General features: G+C 30.8%; 1 protein-coding gene across 1 annotated transcript; it reads left to right on the top strand.

Moving 5' to 3' along the window:
• The first annotated feature begins 7719 nt into the window (after positions 1–7719).
• Positions 7720–12450, top strand: LOC119674764. The gene is made up of 3 exons (XM_038085921.1): positions 7720–7907; positions 7982–10311; positions 10377–12450. The coding sequence occupies exons 1-3, from the start codon at positions 7758–7760 to the stop codon at positions 12448–12450; spliced, it is 4554 nt and encodes a 1517-aa protein (XP_037941849.1). The 5' UTR covers positions 7720–7757.
• Positions 12451–14602: the final 2152 nt, after the last annotated feature.

Raw genomic sequence — 14602 nt, 5'->3', positions numbered from 1 at the left:
TAACATAACTTCAATCTTTAGAATTGCATCAGTAATCAATTTTACTGTAAGCAAAAAATCTTTACAAATTAAAAAAAAATTGTTTTTAAAAATAACAATAATTAATTCCTTGTAGTAATAAACTTTCTTTCCACCAAAAATGTATAAAATATACATTGACGAATATAAGGGCGGTCTAAAGTTCATTTATATCTTTTTACCGAAGTGCAGTTAATAACATTATTTTTGTATCTTGCTGCAGTGCAAGTAATTTTAATTTATTGAATGACTTTTAATTTATGCTTTAAGCTTAAATTTTTCAATTGAAGTTTTTTTTTGGAATTCTTTTTTTTCTGGTTTGGACTTTAAGGAAGAAGTTTCCAGCGCAAGCAATTGTTTTGTATTGAAACTCGAAATTTTTGGAATTGGGTTAAAAAAAATCCAAGAAGAGCAATGGACACAGTTTAGTCGCGTGCGGTTTGGCTGCATGACACGACGTCCTGCATATGTTCATATGTTCAGTCTTAAATTTGTAATTTGTGAAGTAAAAGACAAAATCTATAAATAAATTGTGCTTTTAACGCAACGCACAGGTAAGGAGGAGCGTGACTTAAAAAAGATACTTCAGAATTTCTTCAGAGAATGAAAAAGTTGTATGCATTACTGCGGTTTCATCAGCGTCTTTAAGTGTAAGCACTTGGCATGAATTTCATTTTTAAGTTTAATTTGTGGTTTTCCTCTAAAATTAAATTTTCTTCTACTTTAAAAATATTGTAAACATTGTTAAAAAGAAGAAAGTGCATTTTATAAAGTCTACATGAGACTACAGTTTCAGACTTTGTTTTTTTTTCTGATTTTTTGAAACAGACAAGAATATGTAGTTTATGTTATACCTCGATATACATATATTATTACAAGGATTGATTATTTTATAGTTAAAAAATTTTCAGATATAATAACTGAATAATTCTATATATTACTGACATATATGTTCTATATATTACTTATACACTATACATATACTACATGTGAAAAGGATTTGAAAGTTAGCCTAAAGTCTTATGATTTGGAGAGTCTCAACGCATCTCTGTCAATACGTTGAGACACCAGTAGGGATTTTGGTGCCCTCAATGGTTGGATTGCTTAATAATTCCAGCAAATAATTTAAAAACGCAGCTACTATATAAACGCAGCTAATATTAACAAAGCTAATGACGGTAAATTAAGGGTGGAACTAATAGAGGATCAGACATATAATGCATAAAACGCTAAATAATGGCCGACTAATCTACTCATAGTAAAAAATTTAAGTCTAGACTTTAAAGGGATTATTTCACTGAAGGACATTATTTAGATGAAGTAAGAGATGAATATCAATATTTTTTAACAACACATGCTTAAAACTCACTTCTGTAAAATCGCATAAATAATTCATTATCATAATTCAGTGGAACACTTGTTACGGTGAATCCAGACAGTTTAACTTGCTAAATGATTGAAAGTGATGATCTCTTTCGACATTATATCTAACCAAGAAAACAGCTTGAAATTATCTTGTGTTTATAAATATGTATTTAAATTAAATAGGTGAAGAAAAAACAATTCCAAAATATAGTTGAAGTATTTATATATATAAATAAATGATAAAAGATTTACAGTGAAGCTATGGCGAAATCAAAGCTAACATTGTCATTTCTTTCCGATTATTATGATTTAGTACAAATAATAAATAATAATACCTCATATTTTAGTAGAAAAGAGATAATAGACAATAATTTAGACTTCTAATGAAATATTTGAATACAATTACACCAGCACAATATATATATATATATAAAAAACTTTATCACTACTTCACTAAATACTCAAAGTCAAAGACTAAATAAATACTGCATTTGTTGTAGTTCTCAATACGATTTACTAATGAAAATACAATAAAAAATAGATTTCAACAAAAAACATAAATGTAACTGATATGGGTCAAGTACTTAAAGGTACTAAAACTTTTCAAGTTCTTCGGAATGAACATTCTCATACGTGAACAATTAAAAAAAATCAAAAAATTTGTAACTAATTTGTGTTGGGTTACTTAACATAATTTTATTACATTATTATACTTGTATAAATACCATTCTAGTCATTTAAAAACTAAAAAAAAAATATTATTACATTAATTAGTTATTAATAACAATAAAAACATTAAATTCTAGTACAACAATTAACCTATAGAGCAGCGAGAACAAACACTGAATATATTGGACTAATCAAAATTTTATTAAATTCACATTAATAACAAAAATTAAAATATAAATAAATATGCAAAGCAAATATCAGAGACCGAGGGCGGCTGTTAGTAAAAAAAAAAAAATTTACACACTATAAATAAATTAATTAAAAATAAAAACAAACATTAAAACAACAAAAAAACAATTCTAAGTTTGATGTTTGGCATAAAAAGTAGGTAATTAGGTGATTAAACTTTGAAAAACGACCTTTAAATTAATAAATATTTTGGTAATTTTGGTTTTTACAAAAAGCAATAAATTTTACAGTTTTTAGAATTTGTTTTTGAAGATTAATTAATTTTACTTTGTAAGTATGTATGTATTTTTTGTACAATTTTGATTACATTTATACTAGCACAATATTAATATTAATATGTAAAAATAAACATATATTAATAAAACACAATATTATTTTAAAATTTATGTATTTCATTATGTTTTCATTAGCAAATCTACTACAAATTCCATTTTTAAACACCTCAAAATGATTGTGTCAAAAATCCGCATATTATAAATATCTTACTATATCAGTTTATGTAAATAAATAGAAAATTTAAATTTAGTTGGCGCTTGAAATATTTATACATTTTTTTCACTATACACATCTTCGAGATATGTAAATCTATTGCAAATCTAAACATTTTTATATATATTTTTTTTATTAGATTAACATTTTTATTTTTAAAATTTTTTGTTTTATAAATTATTGAGAGTTTCGTTTTAGTAATTCAAATTATGTTTTTATTAAATTTTTTATTCATAGTGACTTCCACTCTTACATTACTTCAAGTTTTGTAAGTTTTTATTTAGCAACTAATTTCGTTGATAGTTTTTTTTTCTTTATAAATTAAACAAAATAAAATCATTTGAGTAAGTCCCAAGCAATTAAACAGCCTCAACGTATTTTAAAAAAATTTAAAGCATACTTTTAGAGTGCTAGCAATTAGCCAATACATAAACCTAACGTACTAAAGTAGTAAGAATACAGAGTTGTCATATAAAATATTATTTTTAAAAAATATTAACAGTTAATGGCGAACATATTTGTATTAAATTAATAATAACGAAGATATTATATATAGATTATTTATATACATAAATGCTGGAGCTCATGCTCTAGTCCACAAACCGAAACAAAAATTTTCTGGCAGATGTAAAATATCGAAAGCCATAGTGTGAGACTTGAACCCACCAAAACTACATCTTAGACATGTAAAATGGACAAATTTCAATTATTGGCCCGTTAAAATCAAAATCTTAAACCCCATTCCAGTTATCAGTGTCTCCAAATTGCAGATATAACACATACTATAACTGCATAAAAGAGTAACTCCAATTTTATTTTAAATAACGTTCAAGTTTTCAGTAAGTATTAGACTTTTCAAAGTGCCATGGTACATCCGCACAAATGACATGCTAGAAACCTCAGAATAGACCTGGTCAAAAAATACATAAGGGATAGAGTTCTGAAGCTATTCGCGAAAACCGACAGGCTGCTCTACTTAGCACTATCTAATCTCAGAATAATCACTAGCCGCACGGGGCGGTAAGCAGATCTTAGATCAGTCATCGAATAATCACGAAGCTCTTGAGAAATACATAAATCAAGTCATTAAGGAGGGTGCAACTCTGCAGAAACCCCCTAGCTATCAAAGAGTAAAAGTGCCCAGGTGCACTAACTCGGAAAAGGTTCAACATGAAGTATTAATAATGAAACTACGAAACGAAATTTATTCACATTAAAATATTTCTGCCAATTTCCGTATATAAAAAATACGATTCTTTTTTCATCCTACGATCGACACATAAAATCTGTTAAGGTTCCAGTCACCTAAGTGTAACGATATCCGAAAACAAATAAAACCGACTACTTAAATACCGACTACTTTACTCATATGAAAGTAACGAATATCAGAAAGAATTGGTATTGTAAAAAAGTACGAATAATTATATCAAACTGTCACTAAATATAGACAATGATACTTCAAATTATATCATTTAAAAATATAATTCTTATAGATAATAAGGATTTAAGTAATTTTTATTGGGCCTAGAAGAATAGAAAGGTCCATGTTTCGCGAATATGTGGTTAGTGGATTATATGTTCTTGCAAAAAAGGAGACAATACTAGAGCAGAAGTAAGAACAATTATAATAAAAAATAACTTTAGTTTTAACTTATGGAAGCGTAACCTGAACTTTTTGGACGTGGGTGTATAGACATATTAGCAAATTTTCTGATTTTAATATAGATAATTAATGACTTTTGATGAACAAAATGCGTGAATGGAAATAAGTCATACGAAGTAAATTTAAAAAAAATTGGTTGAAAAGTATATATGCCTTGTGAAATTTTGAAAAAAAAATATAATTATTACATCAGAAATATATAAGTATATTTAAATTTCTTTTGATGTGGATATCGCGTTTGCTCACACGGAACCCAACTCAATAATGCGTTGATATTTCAGAGTGGTGTTGGGAGCTATTCCAGTAAGATAAGAATAATTTTTGTGTCAGTATATGACAATTGTTAAAAGCTGACCTACTGCAACAAATCTACATCAAAAAGATAGCCACCTGTGGATAGCGTGACACTTGGAAGTTATCGAAGATGATCGAAACCTCAAAAGTAAGCTGGCAAGGTTATGACAAGCTCATTGCGGAACGCGAATGGTATTAAGTTCATGGATTATCTTGGATTAGTATGTGAGAATGGTAGAAACATCATTTCCTACCACATATCTTTAACGAAAGGAACATCAGAGTGGACATCAGCTGTTAAAAGTAATCGAAAGCGATCAAAACGTCAAAAGTTTTGATCCTTATTATCCTTATTTTAAAACGCGCACAGGTCAACTACTATTTTAAGAAAAAATAAACTATCAATATTAAATATTATATTGTATTATTGGAATGATTATGTGTAAAAATCAGGAACAAATGCCCCCATATGTGAAAGAAAAAGTAGTTATTTCGAAGGCAATATCCTGATGTGTCATAAGTCGATGACCACAATGGTTAAATTGAATAAGTTACGCTTTGAATTGCAAATATCATACCCTCCAAATCTGACATCCAGACAGTATTTTACTGGTATTTGCAGGCATCAAAATGATACTGTAGGGAAAGAAATTAAGCAGAAATAAAGAAGTTATTGACGAAGCTAAAGCCTATTTTGAAATTAACGATTAGGGTTCTTGAGGTAAACCGATAGCAAATCTATCAAATTTTCTTAGAATACATAACACTAATAAAATCGGTGACCAATTTTTAAGTATTTTTTTACTCAATGTACATATTTTACTAAAATTATTAATATTAAAAGTTACTTACGGTTCAGCTTCTATTGATTTCAATTTAGCCACGTAATTCGATGGTATATAGCCTTCTTGACGTGTCTTCTTACTTCGCGCCAACCACCAGTCTCCCTGAAATTAATTTTAAATTATTAAATAAATTGTTTAAAAATAATATGTATAGATTTTTTTTTTTTTTGAAAGTTCCTAATACTAAATATTCTTACACTATATGTCGATATTATATTGGATCTCGAGATATCAGACTTCAAAGTTGTAGTGTTTTAGATTGATTGTACAAACAAGAAGTAGGCATAATAAGCAACTAGCTGTGCTTAAATGGTTTACCTATTTATTATTTGTATAGTTAGTTAGTTAGTTGTGGTGGAAGGAGGACGAGTCCTCCTCAATTAGCTAAAGAAAAAGCCGTTTTGTATTCACAAAAAACCTGTGGTGATAGTGGGTAGTAGTTAGAGGGTCAAACTAGAACCAGCCAGAGGCATTAACAAAGGCAAGAATCTGGCTAATGCTAATGCTGGAGATATCGCTAAGTGAGTTGAAGAAGGGGGCCCCTAGAAACTTAAACCTAGTTCTGGCCAGACCTGGACAAAGACATATCAGGTGTTCTGGTGTCATTTCTTCAAAAGGTGGTAGACACGCACAACAAGAGGTACAACAGGAAAGGCCGAGTCTAGCTCCATGCCGTCCTATGGACCAGTGTCCCGAAAACACAGACAGATATTAGCTCAGATACCTCAGACTTGTTTTTACAGATTAAGTCAGAGGTTCTATATTTGGAATAGATTGGCCAAGTAGCCCTTGACCTGGCTGCTGAGGCAGTAAGGGTCCACTCACTATTTGCCTGTCGCAAAAAAGGGTCATAAATCAGCTTACGACCGTAGCTGACAGGGGCAGGGATCGAAATAGGAGTATCCCTGAAAGAGGCGCTTAGTTTAGCAACGTCAGCGCGCTCATTTTTTACAATATTAGAATGCCCAGGACCCCAGACTAAAGTAACCTTGGACCTCTCGCTTAGTTCACTGATAATTTCCTTACATTCTTCTACTAATCTCGATGACAAACAGACTGCTGATATAGCTTTTATACTATTTGTATAATTGTAAAAAATTAACTCCAGAACCAAGCTATATCCTTAGTAGAAAAAGTTACTAAAAATGGCAAACTTTAAAAATTCGTCGTCAAATTGCAGTGTACCAGAAATTGTAATCTACCCATATAAAAAATGGTTATATACAAAAAACAAAAACAAAATATATACAATTTAATTTACTTTAGCAATAAATTATTATTAACAACCAAAGTCTTAATTAATTTGATACACAATAATCAAAGAATTTCAAATAAATTTATATAAATAAATATTAATACATTTTTTCACTTGAATTCCAATTCCAATTTTCTTATCAAACTTGATAACATACTAGTTTTAATGGATTTTGGTTGACAGTGTAATTAGTTAACGAGCGATTGAATGCGTAAATTAGATAAATTTGATAAGAACTTATCTAATGTAAATATATTAACGTAAAAAGTTGTAAACAATATTAGTAATCTATTGTTAAAACGTCATACAATGGTCTCATCAACTGGTCTTCAAGCAGTTGATTATAAAAGCATATCTGATAATTCCAGATATGCTTCATTTCCATTAAACTGCAATTAATGCTCTTCGATTCTTAAACATAAATTCAAAAGTAATTTAAAAGCCAAACTGAAAACTGATGGGTTAAATCGACTTATTGATATTACTTTCATTCCGTTTAGAGAAGTAGTTCCCGTTACTCTTTTTTGCTAGTCAATAATAGGTAGAAGACACTTACGTCATGTGTAAAAAACCGTTACTCTTTTTTGCTAGTCAATAATAGGTAGAAGACACTTACGTCATGTGTAAAAAACCGTAATACAAATATAAGAAAATATCAGATAAGATAAAAATGGAAATATAATATAATGTGGATTTGGCACATTCATATAATTTTTTTAAACATTATTTTCCTTAATATATAAAAAACCTTAATTTCAAAAATATATCTAACAATAGAGTTTTCTGTCAAATTATATAGATTTGTTTTAACTAAAAAAGAAGATTGACAGTATTTAAAAAATATATATATTAAAAAAAAGAGAAGTAAAAATTTTATGGAATCTTAAAGAAAAATTTAGTCTTTTTTAATATGGAGGATGAGGACTGCCCTACGGAGTTTTCAGACCATTATAAAGTTGTAAAAGACATGTATGCCGAAGTGCAATGTTTTTTATCAACGCTAATTGCGAATCCTCCAAAAACATGTGCGGAACATGTCACATTGAGCACAGCCTTGCATGTAAGTTTGATATTTTTTTCATTATAACAATATGGTTTAAAAATATAACAAAGTATTAATAAAATAAATTGTAGCTTCAACTGACAAATTTCATAGTAGCTTCAAGAAAATTAATGCAAGAATATGAAGAACAATATGATTTTAATTCTAAGTGCGCTCAACATGATTTTTCAGAAATTCCTCCATTGGAAGAACCATGTCATGAAGATCTCTCCCAAGTAGCACTTGTATGGGAATATTATAGTCAACAAAATCCTGCACAATTTAATGCAGCATTAATTCAACAGAGTAATCAAAAAAATTTGCATCCTCCTTTACATAACCAAAATAAGGAATATACACATTATCCAAGTAAAAGAAATCTTTCCCAAATTGAAATTTCATGGCAATATTGTAATGAACTAAGTCCTTTGAGGCCCGGTTCTCCACTACATAATCAGTTACAAGTAGAAGACAATTCACAAGATTTTCGGTTGCAATGTCAAAACGAATACAATGGTTTTAGACGAGGCGTTCCACTGCAACAAGGTCAAGGTCATAATCAGTTGCAATGTCAAAATAACGTTAATAGTTACGAACAGGGTTCTCCAATGCAATGTCGAAATGAACAAAACGGTTATAAACAAATTGTTTCATATCAATGCCAAAAGGGAAGTAACTATGAACAAAATAGTAACGAACAAAATTATCTTATCCAATGTAATAACCAATATGGAACTAATCACAATCCAATGCAACCTAGCACAATATTAACGCCACAATACCAACAATATCCATTCCACAATTTCGGAACGTCAAATTTATCTTCGCAGTATCAAAATCAACAGCAACAATTTGATGATTCTTTAAGATCAAATCTACTTCCGAAATATCAAAATCAAGTTGAACAAACCTGTGAATGTGGAAGAACAACTTTATCTCCGCAATATCAAAAGAAACAAATGCAAACTTTCGAATGTGAAAGAAAAAATTTACCTCCACAATATCAAAATCAACAAAAGTCATCATACAATCGTGAAACATCAAGTTTACCACCCCAATTTCAGAATCAATCTTGTGTTCCTTTAAGATCAAATCCACCATTGCAGTATCAGAACCAAGCTTTCATTGCAGAAAGATCAAATGCACCTTTGAATTATCAAAATCAACCAAATCAAGCTTATGATCCTGGAAGGGCCTGTTTATCACAGCAACATCAGAATCAATTGGATCAACCTTGCTATCCTGGAATATCAAATCCACTGCTCAATTACCAGAACCAACTGAACCAAACATATGATACTAGAAGACCAAATATACCTTCGCAATATCAAAATCAACAAAATCAAGCTTCCGAGTTTGAAAGGTCAAATACACCACCGCAATATCAGATTCAACCAAATCAAGATTGCAATCCTAAAAGATCCAATTCACCTTCGCAATATCAGAATCAACCAAATCAAGCTTGCAATCCTAAAAGATCAAATTCACCTTCGCAATATCAGAATCAACCAAATCCTAATCCTAAAAGATCAAATTCACCTTCACAATATCAGATTCAACAAAATCAAGTTTGTAGTCCTAAAAGATCAAATTCACCTTCACAATATCAGAATCAACCAAATCAAGTTTGCAATCCTAAAAGATCAAATTCACCTTCACAATATCAGAATCAACCAAATCAAGTTTGCAGCCCTAAAAGATCAAATTCACCTTCGCAATATCAGAATCAATCAAATCAAGTTTGCAATCCTAAAAGATCAAATTCACCTCCGCAATATCAGAATCAACCAAATCAGACTTGCAATCCTAAAAGATCAAATTCACCTTCACAATATCAGATTCAACAAAATCAAGTTTGCAGTCCTAAAAGATCAAATTCACCTTCGCAATATCAGAATCAACCAAATCAAGTTTGCAATCCTAAAAGATCAAATTCACCTTCGCAATATCAGAATCAACCAAATCAAGTTGCAATCCTAAAAGATCAAATTCACCTTCGCAATATCGGAATCAATCAAATCAGACTTGCAATTCTAAAAGATCAAATTCACCTTCGCAATATCAGAATCAAACAAATCAAGCTTGCAATCCTAAAAGATCAAATTCATCTTCACAATATCAGAATCAACCGAATCAAGTTTGCAATCCTAAAAGATCAAATTCACCTTCACAATATCAGAATCAACCAAATCAAGTTTGCATTCCTAAAAGATCAAATTCACCTTCGCAATATCAGAATCAAACAAATCAAGTTTGCAGTCCTAAAAGATCAAATTCACCTTCGCAATATCAGAATCAACCAAATCAAGTTTGCAGTCCTAAAAGATCAAATTCACCTTCGCAATATCAGAATCAATCAAATCAGACTTGCAGTCCTGAAAGACCAAATTCACCTTTGCAATATCAGAACCAACCAAATCAAGTTTGCAATCCTAAAAGATCAAATTCACCTTCGCAATATCAGAGTCAGCAAAATCAAGTTTGCAGTCCTAAAAGATCAAATTCACCTTCACAATATCAGAATCAACCAAATCAGACTTGCAATCTTAAAAGATCAAATTCACCTTCGCAATATCAGAATCAAACAAATCAGACTTGCAGTCCTGAAAGATCAAATTCACCTTCGCAATATCAGAACCAACCAAATCAAGTTTGCAATCCTAAAAGATCAAATTCACCTTCGCAATATCAGAGTCAGCAAAATCAAGTTTGTTGTCCTAAAAGATCAAATTCACCTTCGCAATATCAGAATCAGCAAAATCAAGTTTGCAAATGTGGTAGAACTAGTTTACCAGTTCAATATCAAAACCAACCAAAACGGGCAACCGAATCTAGAGGTTCAAATTTTCCATTTCAATATCAGAATCAGCTGAATTGCTTAAATCATGATTCCAATTTGACTTATCAAAGAGGATATAAAGCTCAAAATATGCCAGTAAACATTTGTGCAACATCAAACTCACCTAGAGCATTTCCTAATCAACTAAATGCTTTTAAACATAGTCCGCCCTTAAAATATCAGAACCAACAAAATCAACCTTGCGATCTTACAGGAGCAAATGCACCATTGCCATATGAGGGTGGACGAAATTCCTTAAAACAGAATTTTCCACGTCAAAATCAATATGCGCCTAATCTGCAGAACAAAGCAATAGAAGAGCCTTGTGGCGGTCCTTGCTCCCCACAGCAATACCGAAGTCAGAACAATTACGTACAGGGTTCTTTAATACAATGTCGGAATGAATGTAATTCCTCTGATTTGTCAGAAAAAAGAATCAACAAACCGCAATGGAAAAGAACTACTAGTTATACACAATTCCCAAAGGGAGGTCAACATTGTCACAAGCGCGTTATTCGAGCTGTAATTCATCCTCAACCTACACATGGTTTTATGTGTGAGGAAAGAGAAAAATTTGGTGCTAAACCTGAAAGAGACAAAGTAAAATCAGGCACGGAAAATTGCTCAAAACAATGCATGAATAACACTTCTGGTATGAGGACGAAATGTTCTCAACAAAATCCTATTCAAAAGGAATATGAAACTCTATCAGAACAGGAAATAGATGAGGCGCTGTTATACAAAATATTATGTTTAGAGTGTTGGCCAATGTTACAAGCCCAAAAACAAAATAAATTGAAAAACTTGACAGCAAATGAACAGCAATCAAAACGATGTACTGCCAATAGCAATCCTAAGGAAAATCGTGCTCGAACTTTGCAAAATAAACCTGGACAACTATGTATACCGCGAAAAAACAGAAATGGTAACCTCAAACATCAGACAATGCCATGCAATACTAAACCTAAACATGATATAAAACCTATTTTGCGTTGTAAATGCAAACCTGCTCAAAATCATAGAAGAGTTAAATTTGAACAATGTGCAAAATTTCCTGCATTTCGGAAAACAGGTGGTCAGAATAAAATGCTACAGTATATTGATGAATTACTGATTGAAAAGTTGGGCATGAGTTTGTATGACACTACAAACTCTGAAACATCTTGGACAGATATAAGTCAGGAAGACAATACAACAGTGTCGGAGGAAAGTGAAGAATATGAACAGGAATATCCAACTACCTCAAACAGAAGACACAATGAACTTTCTTGTGACCAAAGAAGAAAAGAGACGGAATTGCATGACGAAATTAATAGTCTGTTTCAAGAAGATGATGAAAGTTTTGATGATCTTTACTACCTTCCTAGTGTAAAAGAAGAGGAAAATTCTAAAAAATATCATTCGATACTTGTTAAAAGGCAACCTAGTAACTTAACTGATGGGGAGAGTTTGATGGGAGGTAATCAAAGTAAGGCACAACAGCGATCACCTTCAGCTCCAAAAAAGGTTGTATGTTTCAATGAAGCATTAAATCAAAAATATGAGATAAGTTCTATTTATGCGGAATGCCGGGCTGGACCATATGTAAAAAAACGCAAAATCCAACGAATGAGAAAGAATATACGAAAATATATGATGAAATATTCACAAAATCTAAATTCAAACTTGGAAGAAAGTTTTTCGAATACATATACTCCAGGACGTAAAATTACTAAATACTAAGTAGAAAATATTTATAATTTGAACCAAGTTTATTCTATTGTTGTTCTTTAATTTGTTGTTAAAATATTGTTTTGCTGATAAATCTCTTGTATGTAGGAAAAAAAACGCGAATTTAAACATAAAAATATATTTTTGAATGAATCACTCTTGGATCCAAAAAATTATTTATTTAATAATTAAACAGTTAAATATATTTAAATAATATAATATTATGTATTATTATGAATATTGAATAGGCACATTTTTAAATATTTTACAAACAGTGAGCAAAAAAAATTATGCTGGCTAGCAGCACCAAAAATGTGAAAAGAAAGAAACTCCGGACGGACACTTGCTTCCATGATACCTGTAAGGTATGAAGAGAGATAAAAAAAAAATATTTATTGTGTTCTCTGATGAGAAAAGACCTGTTGGAGCCTGGTGTTAAAGTCAATGCAATTTATTATCGGGAAAAAGTTTTGTAAGTTGCTTTAGAGCTGTGGGCACGCAAACTTTTCGGTCATAGACCATGGACTCTCCAACAAGATTCGGCTCTGGTCTCGATCTCATAAAGCTCGTGTCAACCAAGAATATTTAAAAAATCATGGACTATTCCATCTGGGTCATTTTGGAGAGCAAGGTTAGGATTAGGACTAAACAATATGTCAGTGCAGATTCGTTAAAGAATGCTATTGTTAAGTAATATGCCAAAATACTGGAAGAACACATTTGTGAAAAATGTTTAAGTGTTGACTCAGCCTGTCATAATGTGTTTAAGCAGCCTTCTGTATTTCTTGCCTGACAGTAGGTATTTCAAGGGCATGATGTAGATCAACAATTCACACGTACCACGGAGCGTTAACTGCATCTCTGAGTGCTTTATTTTGGAACCTTTGCATCATATCTATAATATGATTTTTTGCACAACCCCAAAGTTGGAAACCATAGAGCCGGCTTGAAAACTTGTTTGTAGATCATAAGTTTGTTTTGCTGAGATACTTTAGATCTCCTTTCAATAAGCCAAGTTAACTTTTTATATCTTATGTTTAGCTCAGTTAATTTTTTCTTGACGTGTACCTTCCAGCTTAGTTTGGCATCTAGGATCATGACCAGATATTTCGCAGAATTAGCAACTGGAATTTTTACGCTATTTAGTTTTAATTAAACTAAATAACTGTTATGTTTCTTGGATATTCCGACGGTTGCCGAAATAATAACGCTTAAGGTTGAAACACATAAGAAAAGAATTGAAGTTCACTGTAACACAGAAGCTCTATCACACTTTCAAACAGAAAACCTCATACGACGGATTAAGAGTATTGCTAATTAGTTTTTTTTTTTAACTAGGCGCAATTGAATACAATCAATAAAAAAAGTTTTGTTGTAGGTCTTTAAAGTACCAGTTATCTCCAGCAATTTCGCTTTAAGATGTGCTAAAATGATTTTGTGGATTTTTTTGATGCTATACGGTGCTATCACCACCAAAGCGTTCGACATCATCCATCAAATAATGGATTGAATCATTATAGTTGAAAACGGTACCCAGCTTTGACATTAACATATTATATCTGAGAAATACTATACAACCTGACAATTACGCAGCCCTGACATAAATTATATACAAGTAATTGAATATGATATATATTATATTAAAGGAGAATGATGTCATAATTTTTGGAGATACCTACACAATAATGAGCTGACATATTATTGCAATAGTATATATAACATATATTATATGTACAACATTATTAACTTTGTGGAATTTAAATGAGTAAAATATCTTAAAATTGAATAAATTCATTGCATGAGATTTTCAAGCCATTAGGTTTAGATTTAAATAAAAATTCATATTTGAATAAATAAAAATAAAAATAAAAATAGTAGTGTAAATATATCTAGAACGCTTTTTGTACCATGGCATTTAACCGCATTTTTCAGTAACTTGAATTTCATTCAGATAACCTTGATTGTCTGCATTTGGTTTTAATTGTCGATAAGTAAATGCAAGCTGCAATTTAGTATTATTTACATATAAATAAAAACAAATAATAAATAAGAACCTAATAACTGAATATGATATTGCTTGTTTTTAATAGACAATTTAATTTCAAATCTTTATAAGTTTATTAACAATGAATTGAAAGTGAAAACCAGAAGCCACCCGTTTGCG

Source organism: Teleopsis dalmanni, chromosome 2 (assembly GCF_002237135.1).
Source record: "Teleopsis dalmanni isolate 2A chromosome 2, ASM223713v2, whole genome shotgun sequence".
In the NCBI taxonomy this organism is placed as follows: domain Eukaryota; kingdom Metazoa; phylum Arthropoda; class Insecta; order Diptera; family Diopsidae; genus Teleopsis; species Teleopsis dalmanni.
Note: the sequence above shows the minus strand (reverse complement) of the source record. Positions and strands in the feature narration are given on the sequence as shown.

Coding starts and splice junctions, on each gene's coding strand:
- LOC119674764 (XM_038085921.1), top strand. CDS start 7,758: ATGGAGGATGAGGACTGCCCTACGGAGTTTTCAGACCATTATAAAGTT. Junction 7,908..7,981: donor CATTGAGCACAGCCTTGCAT/GTAAGTTTGATA, acceptor AATAAATTGTAG/CTTCAACTGACAAATTTCAT. Junction 10,312..10,376: donor ATCAGAACCAACCAAATCAA/GTTTGCAATCCT, acceptor TCAAGTTTGCAG/TCCTAAAAGATCAAATTCAC.